The 15,651-nt window shown below is 40.5% G+C and overlaps 1 protein-coding gene across 1 annotated transcript in view; it reads right to left on the minus strand.

The window, feature by feature from the left end:
• Positions 1–2,616, minus strand: part of LOC114062958 (secreted frizzled-related protein 2-like) — a 4,406-nt gene extending 1,790 nt beyond the window's left edge. The window contains exons 1-3 of the mRNA XM_027894922.1: positions 2,330–2,616; positions 1,644–1,813; positions 670–762 (exon numbers count right to left, since the gene is read on the minus strand). Coding sequence (XP_027750723.1) covers positions 670–762; positions 1,644–1,813; positions 2,330–2,616 — 550 coding nt within the window. The remainder of the gene's footprint in view (positions 1–669; positions 763–1,643; positions 1,814–2,329) is intronic.
• Positions 2,617–15,651: the final 13,035 nt, after the last annotated feature.

The following is a 15,651-nucleotide window of genomic DNA, read 5'->3' on the forward strand; positions in this document are numbered from 1 at the left end:
TAATGCCACCCTTTTAGATTTTCCTTTTTCATTATAGGCATCTACCTACCTCATCTGACTCCACCAACACTTTTTAGTATGAAATTTCTCTACACTGCTTGATCTAATGCCAGCCAAAGTCACTGAGGGTCTCTACACTGACATAAAGAGTTTTGCAGGAAGTCTCTAGGGCAAACTCCACTCACTTGTCACTCCAATAAGAACAACATGAAGTAAGAATTTCTTTTACTGATTTTCTGAGTCTTCTTTTCAGTAAGCTGTGTATCACAAAAAACTCATGCACACAAGTCACGAGGATACAGTGTTCACAGTTAAACACCAAAGATTTACTTTGAATTTAACCAGTAATAAAAGGCAAACTTACTTATTTGCCTGCTTTTGACAGAACTACTTTCTAAAAAGCATGTTGTACTACAATGCAGCCAACCAAACCAGAATAGAAGAGCTATTTGGTTGCAAACTAGATCAATAATAAATCTTTCATGCAAAATAAATCCTCCTTATTTTTGATTAGAAAGAGCAGATTCTAACCTAAAATTAAATCTGCAGCCAAACTCTTAATTCTTTGAAATCTCAGCAGAAACTGTTACTTATTGTAATCCTACTTTTAAAGCATTTGGAAGAAAGTTTGTTAGTCTCTTTACAGCAGCTGTATTAGCAAGGACTTACCAAAGTTACTGTCACAGAAAACTTCAAGAACTCTCTTGTGTGTAAAGAATTCTTCCACTGCTGGGCAGGTCTGGCAGGCAGGCCTTGGTAAGACTGGTAAGAAATTACAAAGTCTCACTGTTATATTTTAGAATAATTTTAGTTTTCTGCTGTCAAAGCTGAGAGCCCACTGTTTAACCACAGGGATGACAGAGAAAATACACAACTGGCCAGTGATAATTGGTAAAAAGTCAACACACTTCTCTGAAAACATGGCTAGAGATGAAATGGAGTTTCATTTTCCATGCATAGTCAGTCATTTTTCAGACTGACAAGCTCATTTAGCAGCAACAAATAAAGTGACAAATACAGAATTGTTTTTAACACAGCTAGAGCGGGTGGGAAAGGGTTTAGGTGGCTGATTCTATCAGTGACTGGGTGCAGCTGTGCTAGCGTTGTGAATATATGAATTTGGGTGTGCTAGCAGCAACTAATTCCTACTGTTTTCCATAGAAGTTAATAAAACCCTAGTGCACTTGAAGATTTGAACATTAATGCAATGATAACTCAGGTTTTCCTGCATATTCCCAATTTTTCTAAGCTGATCTGAGAACCAACTAATTGTATGCTTAAATTTATCTGTGATAAGGGCCATTGATAAGTCTATAAAGAGACTTCAAAATGATTCAAACACAGTGGGTATGTTACTGCCCATAGCTGTGCAGGGTCATAATTGCCTTCCTCCACTATCTAAGTGTGAACTACTCCACTTTTCTTTTTTGAAGCGATGCTGATTTCCATCATCTGAGATCTGCTGCAGCTTACACTGCAAGTACTATCACTCCTCACTCCATCTGCATGAACAGGTGAAGCAGCAAAGGTAGACACAATTCCATTTACAAAATCACAGTTTGTCTGGTAACAGTGTCCCTTGTATCTCCTTGATTCCTGGGAACAGAGAGAGGCCACCCTCCCCTCTCCCATCTTCAAACTACCTTTGTGCAAGTGTTTATATTCCTTAGTAACAGATGCCAGGCACATGTCCTCATCCCCAGGGAATCGATTGCAGTCCAGACTGTCAGGCCAGGGGTGTCCATGGCAGAGGAGCACAGGGGCGCAGCTGTCACGGACAGCAACACACATACTCCTACAAGGATGGATAAACCTGTCGCCAGAGGAAATACCAGGCTGAGTCAGTCAAACGCACACAATGATAACAGAAAATGTTGCAACAGTGATTCCTGTGCAAAGAACATCGTCTTCACTGATATTTAACGTCCTTCAATAATAAAATAATTCTAGAAGCAGCAGCTGTGCAAACTATTGTCTGTATATGGGCTGGACTGAGGTTACAGCATTAAGTTATGATTTTTAAAATGTCTTTATGGCAACCTGAGAAAAGCTTTAGTATGAGCCTGATTCTATTCACAATAGGTGCTTCAACCCTAAATGAATAAGAAAAAATTTCAGCTGTAACAAAATAAAACATGATATCCTTTGACAACAGCATTCATATTCCCAAAGCAAACTAAAGTTGAAGTGGTACAAGTTTTCAGTACCTTTTTTCTGATGAAATTTAAGAACTAATAGAATTACTTCAGAAAATGTGGAGATCGCCTTTAGATTATGATAAACATGCATTTCATTTCATCCCTGTTTTATACTGTGCTGTGGTACTTACGTATCTAAACAGATGGGTGCAAACAGGGAGCACAGGAACATCCTCACGTGAGGGTGACAGTCTGTGTGTACAAGGTGCTGCCAGGTGGTGGATTTTAGGATAACCTCTGCCATGCTTGTGTGTCCCATCAGGTTGGGAAGCCTCATTTCAGAGTATCCAATCTTGTGGCACATTCCCATCTCCTTGGGTATCACTACACATTTTGTGGATAATCCAATGTCAAAGCCTGTTGCCACCCTTAGGAAGCCATTCACAGCAAAAACAAATATTTTTGCAGTCAATAACATCTTCCAGTGACTCCTGGGCTGCTGAGCAGGAAGCTGTCAAACCTCCCAAGTGCAGAGGCACGCTGAAAACCTCGTGGCTTATATATCCCAAGAGCTTAATTAACTATTGGTTATCAACTGCTTATCCAGTCACTTGAGACAAGACCAGGTCTTATTGCCTAATCAAGGGTTTGTTGTGACAGGCAGGGAGGTGGAGACGAAGTATAGAAGTATGTTCCCTAAGACACTGATTTGGTACAGCCTTTCACATGTCCCATCCCACAATGTCAGTGGCTGCAGCATGCTATGTAGCATATTAAATTTTAACACCTATAAGGCTTGCTATGTGCTTTCTAAAACTAATTAAGAGATCATCCAGAAAAAGAGTTGGGCAGACAAGCTGTCTCCTGGGGCTGCTGTGTCTCCTTTGTTTTCAGACACAGACATGGCAGAAAAAACAGCCCAGATTGACTTATCAAGTGAAAATGTTTTGCTTGTGCTAATTGCCCATGGCTCTTTTGCTGTTTCACAATGTAGAAGAGGTACTTTCTTTGGTCAAGCACTAAAAAAGAGACAATCTTCTGCTATAAAGCAAGTATTTTGTCTGGAATTTGGATCTCTATTCTGTTATATGCATAAGTCTCAACTTCTATTAATTTTAATAGGCATCTGAAATACAGAATTGAATTTGTAGGATGGTTGTGGCCATCAGTATTTATTCAGAGTGAAAAGGCAGTACACATAAAGAGAAACATTTTTATTATTTCAAATGAAGCTGGTTACACTTAAAGTTGCTCAAATAATGTAGCATTTAACCTGTTTATTAATAAATTGTAATTATATTAAGCTGTGTGAAAGCAAATTGTGCCAGATGTGTATTTTTCCTGTTCATAGCACAAAAAAAGGGTATTAAATTCTCTAAGTTAAAAGTAACAGAATTACTACTGAACACCTCGTTTCTGTTAGTATAGTAGCGATAGACAGCTCTTCATTATAGAGAAACTGTGAACCAGTTAAGGTGACAGTCTGAGTAATGTATAGCTTATCTATTATGAATAGGAAAGTCACTTAAGTTTTAAAAGTTGAAGATCTAAAAAAAAAAAAATTGTATAGATTTTTAATCTGATGAAAACAGTTTTTCCAACTAGTTACGAATGTTAATTTTTATTTCCACATCTGATTACATGATTTATTGGCATAAATGCTTAGCAATTAATAATATGTAGGGATATCTATTGCAAAATATCTAGCTTCATTATAAGGCTAAAATAAGTACGTTCGTAATAGTGTATCGTCTAGTATTACTGATGCTTCATTGAAAGAAGTTTTTCAGAAAAAGTAGCTTTTTGTGCTTATCCTGAGATGCAGCATGGTTAAAAAATGTGTTACATTTAATTTACATGTTTATACACATCTTTGAAACTAATGACAACCCCCCACTGATTCCTCCTTAGTGGTCTTCTTTACTCTAAGATACTGGGAAATTTACAGTATCTGTTTAAATTAGTGAGGACAAAATTACAGCACGCAAGGTCCCAGGAACTAAAAACGTATTTAAAAGAACTGTCAGTTTTTCTTGTCATGTTTTGTTGCCAGATTGGCGTTTTTTTTCCAGTAAATGTGGTTTCTCTGTATCCGTTATCTCACCTCAAGGCAGAAGAACTGATCACCTAACCAGGCTGATTCAGGCCTGAGAGTAGCATCCTTTTGCCAGGTGCTCCATGTATTCCTTAAGTAGTTAAAAAGCATTACTAAAAGTCAGTGAAAGTAACATTCTTGCTAAATCTAGTCAAGTATCTCTGGGGGCCACACTGTCCCAGAGCTGCCGTTGCCACCATTTTGCGATTAAATGACAGCACAAAGCTGCTCAGCACCAGGAGAGGGAAGGCCTACAGGCCAAGCCAACTGTGCAACCCCTTTGAACATTTCCAGTGCCGTCTGGCTCCCACATGTACTCAGAGCAAAACCATAGGCTTCACCTCTCATGCAGAGGCACCACACACAGAGCTCAGCTGAACTGTGCTCCCGAGATCTTGCAAACAGCTTGATGTCTCTCACCTAAGTGTCTCTTTGGCATTTAGCAACAGGAGTGAAACTGGACTACATATATGAGTGCCCCCCTTATCCAGCAGGCTTCTGCACCTATCCATGTTGCTGATGTCTTTACCAAGTCATAATTTTATGAAATTAATAAAATTCCTCTCTATGTATAATAGTATTCTTCTGTAATAGTTCTCTCATCTGATTGCTGTTTGAAAATAGGTGGTAAGATCTCTGGTGAAGGAAAACCATTACATGTGGGGCATGGTATTACATGCACATATCTCAATATAGAACATATAGTAAGAAAGAGTATTTGGTCTCTCAAATGTTTAGACGCTTTTCTCTGTTTTTCTCTGTGACTGTCTCACAACCTACAAGAAAACCTGACTGATTCTAAAACCTGACTCAACTCTGTTACTCCAGATAATGAAGGTTTACTGAGTCGCTAGCTGTGCCCTTGGTGCTGCTCTGCAGGAGGAGGGTTGCTGTGCCCCTTCCCACCAGAGTACCTTACAACTGGCCAGTGCCAGGCCTGTGCCGGGCCAAGCTCCGGCTGTGCTCTGGCTTGTGACCCAGCGAGTCTGATTTTATGAGGTTCCCCTGAGCCACTACTGATGGACAAAACAGAATCAGGCATAATGAATGTGTGAGACAAAGATGATCTAATAAGAGCTGATACCTATCCTGGCAAACTTAGTCTCCACAGGAACTGTCTTAGAAATAAATAATTGTGCACCTCTGAGTCAGTTTCCTGCCGGGGCTTTGCAGTGAGTAGGTAATTTATGAGCCATAGCAGAACTGTGCCTTAAAGTTTCTTTTAACCTCAGCTGTGCCTCAAGGGCTATCTTTTGATGCTTTGCTTTTGGACACCCAACTTTTGGTAGATCATCACTTTGTAACGCTAAAGAAAATAACTTTTTTCCATGTGAGCCCAGTGGTAGCTTTGGAGGTAGAGAGCCCAGCCATGCAGGAGGGTCAGGAAGGAGCTGTACACTACTGCTTGGCTTTGTCTGGCCTGGTGCTTCAGTGGAGAACATGGAAGATTCAGGAGTGTGGAGGAAGCTCTGTGGTTTTGTCACCAGAAGAACGGTGAGACATCTGCTTTGCTTTTGTTTCTTCTTGATTTTTTGCTGTTTAGACTGAAGTCATCCATGGAGTAGCATGACATTATGCGTTTGTCAGGACTGATGAAACACACTCAAGGGCTGAAGAACTGTCACCAGTTCCAAGAGAAAAATGTGCATAAATGCCTTTACTGGATACCTATATATATATATAATGGCCAGTCTTCGCAAACGAAGAACTGTGGAAGGTCTTTCCACCTTCCAGCCTGCGCATTGGATTTTTTTAGGTGAGACACAGTGTGCGCGGAACTGAGCCCACCCTTTAATCCTAAGGTTCATCTGCCGGGGCCAAGCGAGCTTGGACAGTGGCAGCGAGGTCCTCAGGATTGCCTTACAGGGCTAACGAGCTCCATCTGCCTCGGGAGGGGCCCTGGCTGGGAATCAAACCCGGGCCTTGGCGGTGACAGCGCCACGTCCTTAACCACTAGACCACCAGGGGCTCCTATGATGTGGCTGTATCTGAAGACAGAGTACTATCCGTAATTCAGTAATTTCTTTATAGTCATCTTCTATTGGGAAAGGGAATCATTTATAGGAGCTTCTGATTTCTCTCTCTTCTGAAAGTCACGTGGTTTGTGTTAGCTGGGTCAAATTCCTTAGCCTGTGCCATTTTGAGTGTCATCATTTACTGAGGAATTTTCCATTTTGACATCCTTTTCACTACACTCACAAGACACTTTTAAGCAAGGGAAAGACTTCGACTGTGCTTCTGTTCAGGCTCAGTCATTCTGACGTTCTTCATGATCAGGTGCTACCTTTGAACTTGGTTTGACAGCAAGTCATTATAATTTATAATATTTATCACAAGTCTTGCAGGACACAATAAAAATGAATATGTAGAGTAGACTGGCATTGCTTGGAGAGTTTCAGATCAGTCGGATGTTGGCTCCTCAGCAGAAGCATAAGCTGCAGCACCCACATTGCTGTGCCATTGATTCTACTTTTTTGCAAACAGTTGCTCATTTACATGGCATGGAAAAAAATCAGGCAAATATACACACAGATTGCTTTTGTGAGCTCAGTAAACTGTGATTTGCTGTTGCCACACCAGCTAACATTCAGATTGCACAAAAACTGGCAGGAGCACAGTATTTCTAGTTGTAGTGATATATGTCTGTAGAGGGTGCTTGAATAAAGACTGGCTAAAGTAAAAAAAAAAAAAAAGAAATTAGTTTAGCAAACTATCAGGGCAATTGCAGTGCCTGAATACACTTAGAGGGGGCAGCATAAAATAGAAGACCTGAGGTTTTAGAGAGATTTATGTCTCGAAATCTGGAGCTAATGCCCTTTGAGACTTCTGAAGAAAGCTGTGTGGTAATTCCTTTAGCCACAGGATGTATTTATTTTTCCTGAATATGAGCAGGGGGCACCTGCTGATGGACCCTGATAAGAGGAACAGTGACCGAAGGCTTGGTCCCTGCACACCTCTGTATCTTCTCCTTTGACTGTTACCAAGGGAGACAGACAGACATTAACCAGGAGACATCCACAAGAGCCCAGTGAGAAACAGGATTGAAGTTTTCTTCAAAGAAAGTAAGGGTTTGAGAGCAAACTTGCAGATGTAGGGATTTTTGGTTTTAATCTAAACATTTGTTGCAATATTTGGCTGGAGTCATTTTTATCTGGAGTCAATTGCAGAGATGTAAGGCTCCCAGACAAAGATCAAAGCTTGTAACTATGCACCCTGAGTCACAAAAGGAGGCTGCAGAGAGGCGTTCCTCACTCTGATGAAAGCTTTGCTGGACCAGCATCTGTACTCTGCAGGGCAGGATTTATTCCATAATGTTTCCCTTGCTTTGTGGAAAAAAATAATTAGGCCACATATGGTATCTGTAAAACAGCAGAGGTACAGTCATAGATGGCTTTGAAAAGACCTCATTAATTTATTTGTTGCAATGCTTTATCATTGTTTCAATTTTTAAAGGACAGAAATACTGTGGTTCCTTACAAATCTGTAATGCAAATTTTTACAGGCTCACTGCTCTGGCATATTGAGGTCTGGCCCTTTTACTATCAGTTGATTAACTGAGAGGAGAGTTTGTTTTAATAATGAAAGAAAAAGTCAATGCTTTGGGTGACCCAAACTTAGTTTCTGACTTTACCACGTTTCCTTTGGAAGCTTTAACCCTGCTGCACTGTATTCCTGCAGGTGTTCAGGTGTTGCAAGAGCAGGGAGGAGGCATGTAAATACCCACATAGATTCCAACAGTATCACTCAAAGACACTGGAGTGCTGAATACTCTACAAAAACTGGATAAGTAGCATTTGCTAAGTAGGCCGAGTCAGTCAGGGATGAAAAAAAGGGCACAGGAAAATTAGGTGACTAGCTAATCAGCTGGCAGCTCATGCAGACATACAATTCTGGGCTTTGCCATTGACCCTTTCAGCATTTGGAGGTCCTGCAGTATTCTTGTCACTGCAGATCAGGACAAGTTGCGTAAAGTGATTTTAGGGGAAGAACTGAAATCCTGTACTGACTTTACGGGTGGCACACTTATGAAATTGCATTTAGGGCATGTCCCGTGTGCTGTAAGTCAGGCCCTTACAGTAAACAGTGTGTTGGTTAAATGATGTGCGAAACTGTTTGCTTTCAAGGTGGTGAAAGAAGAAGAAGCAAAGTGCTGGCATGGTTATTGTTAAAAAGATGGAATTCTGCTTTTCAGTCATAAGAAATGTGACAGTATCAATAGCATCGTTGGTTTTGCTCCATGGGTAAGCAACTTCCATGATAGCTTTCAGGTGAGAGTGAAACACATTCTGAATTTAGGGGTTTACACTATTGATCATGTACTAGATGAGCACCTTCCACAGACAGACAGTAGTAACTGCCATTCTTCTCTGTTTTCCCCCAGGTAAAAAAATTAAACATACGGCTTCCTTTTCTCCTTGGTTGGTATTGGTCTGCTGCTTTGGCTAATACTGCCTATTTTTCTTTTTAGTTTTCTGTCAGTTTTGCTTGGTTTCAATTTAGTTTTGCTCTGATTTAATTCTGTGTAGGAAGGACATTTGACAAATGTAGTTTCATGTATTTCAGGCACAATTCCTCCTCTTTCTTTTAGACTTGGACAGTTTTTGCAGTCTTTTGGCAACTGTGTTAATGCTGGGTTTCTATCAAATTTCTATCATAGCTGACTCTCCTCTCATGTATTTTCCATCATAAGCAGCTCCAAATGAAATAAAGGTGAGGTTAAACAGAGAGCTCACCCAATCATTTCCAAATTTCTGATAACAAAAGGGAGTACAAGTAGACTCAAACTGTTCCATAGGGAGACAGAGGAACAGCCGTTTGGGCTACAAGTAAACAGCAAGTACATAACAACTATTTGTAGTCCATTGAGAAAGTAAACAGGGTCATCTTGTCTACATCCCCCTCCTCGCTCCCCTCCTCCTTGATTGTTTCTTTGTCTGTGGTCTGCAGCCAGCTACTCATGAAGATAAGACGGAAACACATTAAGTCTTGAAAATTATGTCTGGCTTCTGGCTGCAACTGGAGATAGCTCTATCAGTTAAGAAAGTAAAACCCCGTGTGAGTGCTCTGCTGACTCCAGCATGCCTGGAGCCCATTCCTTTTAAGTCACTGGGCAGTGTTTTGCGTCTAAGTTCTACGTACCCCAGCCACCCGGCAGACATGCTCTAGGCATCTGATGTTTTAACAGCACAGGGCAGGCCAGGCTTTCTTCCGTTTAACACCACGGGAATCAGCGAACCTGAAGCCTCTGTTTAAAGGGCAAACTTTGGCCTAAATAATTTGTTAAATAAGCAAAATTAAATAACGTCTGTAACGTTTCATAAATACATAGATGTGCTTCAAATATCTGAATTAGATATTATGGTGAAATCTTCCTTAAATAAAATTCCCTCTGGCATTAGAAGGATTTTTTTTTCTAGATTAATGAACATAGAATCATAAAATAATTTAGTTTGGAAAAGACCCTCAAGATCATCAAGTCCAGCCATAAACCTTACACTGCAAAGTCCCACTTACACTGCAAAGTCACACTAGACCATGTCCCTATATCTTTGCAGGGATGGTGACTCAATCGCTTCCCTGGGAAGCCTGTTCCAAAATGTGATAACCCTTTCTGGGAAGAAATATTTCATAATAACCAATGTAAACCTATCCTGGCGCAACTCGATGGTAGAATGCAATCTCTTTCCAGGTACTGAAAATGTATTTAAATCTAAATAATCAAAGCAAATGTTCCTGTTGCAAATGTTTTTGGTGAACTGAGATAAAACTAAATATTCGTCAAGAAATAGTCAAAGTTACACTCTGAACATGAATTTGAGATTCTGATCATTAGAATCCTGGCAGGGTTTTTTTGTTATAAATTTCTTTCCAAACCACAACTCATCTTGTTTTTAAGGAAAAAAAAATTAAAATGAGAATATATTTTCTGGATAAATCCTAGCCTTTATTTTTAAGTTTCTATGTTAGCGTAGTTTTGTAAAGAGATTTATTATTTTGGGGTTTTTACCTAAAAGCATTTGCAAACTTCTTCACTCAAGTACAGATGTGCATACTAAGGTTTAATTAAAACAAGTAGTTGTGTCCTGAAATCAAGTGTCTGTATAGTCAATATTCCAAAACTTGTTTGGATTCTGAGAAAATACGAGAAAATATATTTTTAATTGTGGCAATTATAAATTATTTACAAGAGTAATTGCTTTACAAATTAGTGTCTTTATTCATAGGGGTATGGTATATAATTTTTACCTGTCATAAAAATATTTGATGAGAATAGTTCTTTCATGTTCTGTGCCATAAACTATGTGCTCGTAGGGTAAACAGTACTCACTGAAGGTGTGAATATTTTTTTTTCCACTCTTCCTGCTTTAGATATTCCCTTACACACATCATCTGGACAAATACGACCATGAAAGAGAGCCTTTAGGAGCCTGTAAACCATCTTCTTACTCTGCAAAACTAGACAATTGCTGTTGCAGCTGGCACTAACCTGCTTTTCTCCAGTATTTCTCATGTACCAAGGAACTCAAAAGCATTTTTCAAGTTTAAATAAATGAAGCCACAAACAGCCTTTTGTTTTGATTACAAATGCTGAGCCAAATCACACCTCTGTGTGAAGGGAGTCAGAGAGAGCAGGAGCACAGCAGTGTGGCAGGCAACTGGCAGGACCATGCCAAGCATTAGCTGGATCATCATGGGCAGCTTTAGACTTCAAATGTGATAATGGCTTCACAGGCACTACTTTTTGAATTGAACTTTTGTGATTTTCTCTCTATTGTCATACAGGGATGGTATCCCTGCAAATAGTCTGTAAGTCTTCTTGTCTGAGAAGACAAGATGTTTGAGAAGACAAAACGTCTGAGAAGACATTTAGAACAGTTATGTAAAAGCAAGTAGATTTTGCATCTCGTATACTTACTAAGTCGTTTTATATGCACCTGATGGAGTTACATAGTGCCTTCTCGCAACACTGTGATGCTGAACCTTCAAAATGTGCAAAACCTCAGCAATTGCTCCTATAGAGAACAGTCATATAGCCACAATCATTCCCACAGCAGGCCTGAGTGTCACAGAATCAACGGCTTCATCCCCCCCACCTCCTTTCTGTGGGACAGCCCCATCGGTATTTGTGACAGACTTTAAATCCTCTGCGAAGGGGGAGAATTCAATTCAAAAAAAACCACCAAACCACCAAACAAATCAGTCTTCAAACAGAGAGAAGACTGCAATACGCTATAAAAAAAGATCGAGAAAAAAAACTCTTGTCTCTCTTTAGGCCTTCGGGCAGATGGTAGGATCCTTTCCTTTCTCAGTGCTTTGGTGCTTTGTGTTGCACACATCACCTCTGTTGACATCAAAGACATTTGGTTTCTATTATCATATCTCGAAGAGAAGTTCACTGATAAAGGAGTCTCCACCCCAGTGATTAAACTCTATTTGGATTTCAATACCTGGGCAGAGCTCTTCAGCCAGCAGGCCAGGATTAGAAGGTACCTGACTCTAGCACCCCTTTGCTAATCTGGATGCAGACCATGCTGGCCTGTCTGCAAAATTTATGTCACCTGGCTTTCACAGCCCTTTACCTTCATCCCAGGGCAATAATTTTCTTCCAGTGGAGCTACTGAGAAATGAAACAGAGATGAATCCAGCCTAAATAGCTACACAACAAGAAGGGTTGAATAAATAAGGAAAAATTGTAGAGCAATCATTTAGAAATAGCTCAAAATCAAACGGTACCTAAACAGTTTACATCTAATTAGTTTATAAGGCTCAGGGAGCCATAACCAGAGAAATAATTAAATTTAAGGTTAGACAGGTCAGGCTGACTTTTTTTTTTTTAGTCTTAGGATCCATTTTCATTCTCTAAATAGCATTAAGAGTATCATGCTGGTTGCAGTGATCAAAGATTGATAACTGTATCCAGAGGAGGCTCTTTCCATTATGAAAACCACAGACGAGCAAATAGTTCAGAGGGGAAGATGTTTTGAAATTAGGCTCTGGAGCATCCAGTGACGAAGGATTTGTGATTGCACTCCTAGTTTCAGACCTCAAAAGGAGCATGCTTGCCTGACAACTTCCTTAGCCTTTTTTCCTCTGCTCTTATGTCTGATAAAAGCTATCGCCACTCCCCAGAAGCCTTGCTTTGTTACATCTACATCTCTACTACAGCAATACTAATGTTAATTGTAATAGGGCTGGAGACCTTTGTTTTGCTTGCTGAGAGAGAAAAATATTTTTAGAAACATCCAGAGAAAATGCTATGTATTTCTCCTTATACTGAGTAGCATTTTTCTTCCTGATATTCTAGGAAAATGAAACAAAAGTGCTGGAGTTACTGACAGACTGATCCTGTACCAAAGGAAGGCAATGACAGTTTCCATAATCCATGATTATACCCTGGAAGCCAAGATTCTGCCTGTTTTGCTTATGCTGAATATGAGAATACATCCTTCTCATGTCAGTGCAGTTCTCATGGCATACCTTGATGTGAGCAAGACTGACAAAGGTGACCAACATAAACAGGCCACTAATTCCACTCTTTTTGGTCAGTTGTCTTTCAGGATGTTCTATAAAATGTTTGGGTTTGGTCCATGATATTAAAAAGGGATTCAATATGGGAGGTACTTTCCCCTCCATAGGGTTGGCTGAATAGAGCAACCTCATCCTAATATCTTGGCTCCAGCAAGGGATGCTGCAGATGCATATGCCAGTCTTTAAAGGGAACAAACAACTTCTGTCCCTGTGCTTACTGGAGTCTCCTTATGCAACTCTTCTCTCCTAGCACTCCAGTGGGAGAAGCCAGCTGGAGTCCATGTCCACACATATGAGAACATTCACTTGGCTATTTCTTTCTTTAAGGACTAGTGGCATTTGATTTGCTTGGTAATAACAACACTTCACTAGATAACACTAACACAGAGAAATGAGGGGAATTATTGCTTCAAATTCTGCCTACATCCAAGTTTTCATTTTTCTCCTTTGCAAGAGAAAAGGACCATTTCTGGCACAGGTTCTTCACAATCAGCCTTATTGTCATGCCCCTGTTTTTTAAGACCTAACATTCCTGGACAAGAAGAAAGAGATTTAACCATCCTTAAAACTACTAATTGATCTGCAAAGATGTAAGAACCAGCTGATGATGTTATATCACCATATTACAGAAAATGTTATTAACCCTAAGGGAGCCCTAAGGCACCCACTGGTATGAGTTTGGGACACAGCTGTGCTCTCTGCTTGCTCGGCTCAGCTCTTCAGCCATTCCTGAGCACTTCCACATGGGAGGTCATGCTAACCCCCCTCCTGAGATCTGAGGTTACAGGACAAAGTGAATTTTCCCTTTACATAAATAATTTAAGTCTCAATTTAATTTAATGGTACCAAACACTAGGTGTGGAAAGCAATTCAAAAGCTGGAAGACATGCAGCAAGTTAACAACATTTATCATATCAAATCCAGATGATCAAACCCACTAATACAGCAAAGGTATAAAAGGCTATGAAACTCATGGAGAAACCTGAGGAAAAGTAGTTAATATTCTCTTTAAAGACTTGCAATGGCAATACTGAGTAGCTATAGCAATTTATAGTTAGAATCACACTAATTTTACAGAGTCTCCAAGTACTTTATCCAAATATTATATTCATATAATTGTCATATGGCCATAGTTTCACACCTATTCTGATAATTCAGTAACCTGAATGTAAAGTCTTACCAGAGTGTTTGGAAGCCATAAGGGGAGTCATACTTAAAGTCCATAAAGTGACATGAGACCTGGGGTTTATTTGTACCCATGGTAACTTAGCCCTCCCACTCTGCCAATAGGCAGGACTCAATCTCAGCATTCATAACATTCTTATTGCTGTGGTTTTACTTCTTTGATGAGATTGTTTACTTAAAATATTAGTAATGCCTTCAAAAAAATCCTTCTGTGTTGTCTTTTCTTTTTTTACAGAAAATCTGTCTTCTCTTGCAGTAATTTTCTTTCCTAGCTCATCATTACATTTTGCACAGATAGATTAGGGGTGAAAAACTTTATTAATGATATTGTCATGACACTTACTTGGTCCAAGTAAGAGACTTGATCAACTTACAGTAGATTTGCCAACGTTAGGGAAATATATATTAATTCCATTTATTATAGAACACTGGCAAATAAATATTTTCAACTTTTTTTTTAATGTAAACCACCATACTTAGGTTGGGGCAGATGGCAGGGGGCAGCTGGGGACAGCCCCTGCCTTGGGTTTGGGGGACCTCCCTGGGGATGGGGACAGGCCAGGCTGAGACATCCATCTGCGAGTGGAGGTGGCTTGGTGGGACCCCTGGCCAGTCACACAGCTGTGGGGTGGTGAGGAGCTGCAGCTCAGGCAGGGCCAAGGTGAGACCCTCAACTGGAAGCAGCTCCCTCCATCAGGGTCTGGCCCCACAGCGCCTGGGAGTCTCTCCCCATGGTCACCATGGGAGGGGCCACCCTTGACTTCACCAGCTCCGAGCTGGCCTCCAGCCTCAGCAGCTAAACCTCCATGAGCCCCTGAGGATGCTCTCATAACCCTTACAACAGAGCTCACCATCACACTTTCCCAAACAACTACTTCACAAAGGCTGCATTGTTATTTTTTTATGGCTAGAGCACACCAGACAAAGAAATGACCGTCACAGGCACCCACCAGTTTGGGCTGAGCACAGTTTTCCAGGCACTCTTGGCTCTGTGGCCATGCTACTGCTAGCAAATGAACCATGCCTGCAACACTTTGTTGCATCCATTGCTTTAGAGAAAACTTGAGGTTTTCTGGTTACATTTCTTGGCCATCTTTTTTCTCTTTACAGTAGCACACTATGGTTTTTATGAAAACAGAAATTCAAACATGACTCAAACCCAAAAATGCAAGGGGTTTTCTAGGAACAGCAAAATGGTGGGACACATGCCAACGTGGTACTACTACTTGGCAGCAGGAATTCTGTCATGTACAAACAGGCCTTTTAAAATGCCTGAAAAAAAGCTGTTTTAGCCCAGGACCCCCAGTGGACAAAATGCCCGTGGCTTTGTGAGCAGCCTAATTTTATTATATCCTGTGGTAATATTAGCGCTATAGTAATAATGAATTTCCTGTTAATATCAGACTGAATTGGATTAGGTAGCAGCATTTAGCTCTACCAGCTGTGTTGGTATCACGAGTGTCACTCTGACGAGAGCCTCATGACTGCAGGCATCATGCAAACACAGCAAGAGGTTTCACCTGCCCCCTAGGAGCACGTACTCCCAGGACACTCCATAGCAAAACTGACAGCATTCTCAAACAGGACCCAAGCAGTTTCTTTCCCTACATTTCATTTGTTTGCTTCACCAGCTGCCTCTTTCGCTTCTCAAAGACAAGAACACATTCAAAGTGCTCCAGTGTAAGGTGTAAGAGCCACATGCCT

Source organism: Empidonax traillii, unplaced genomic scaffold (assembly GCF_003031625.1).
Source record: "Empidonax traillii isolate 1590-97213 ecotype Southwest subspecies unplaced genomic scaffold, ASM303162v1 scaffold447:size986111, whole genome shotgun sequence".
Taxonomy (NCBI): Eukaryota; Metazoa; Chordata; class Aves; order Passeriformes; family Tyrannidae; genus Empidonax; species Empidonax traillii.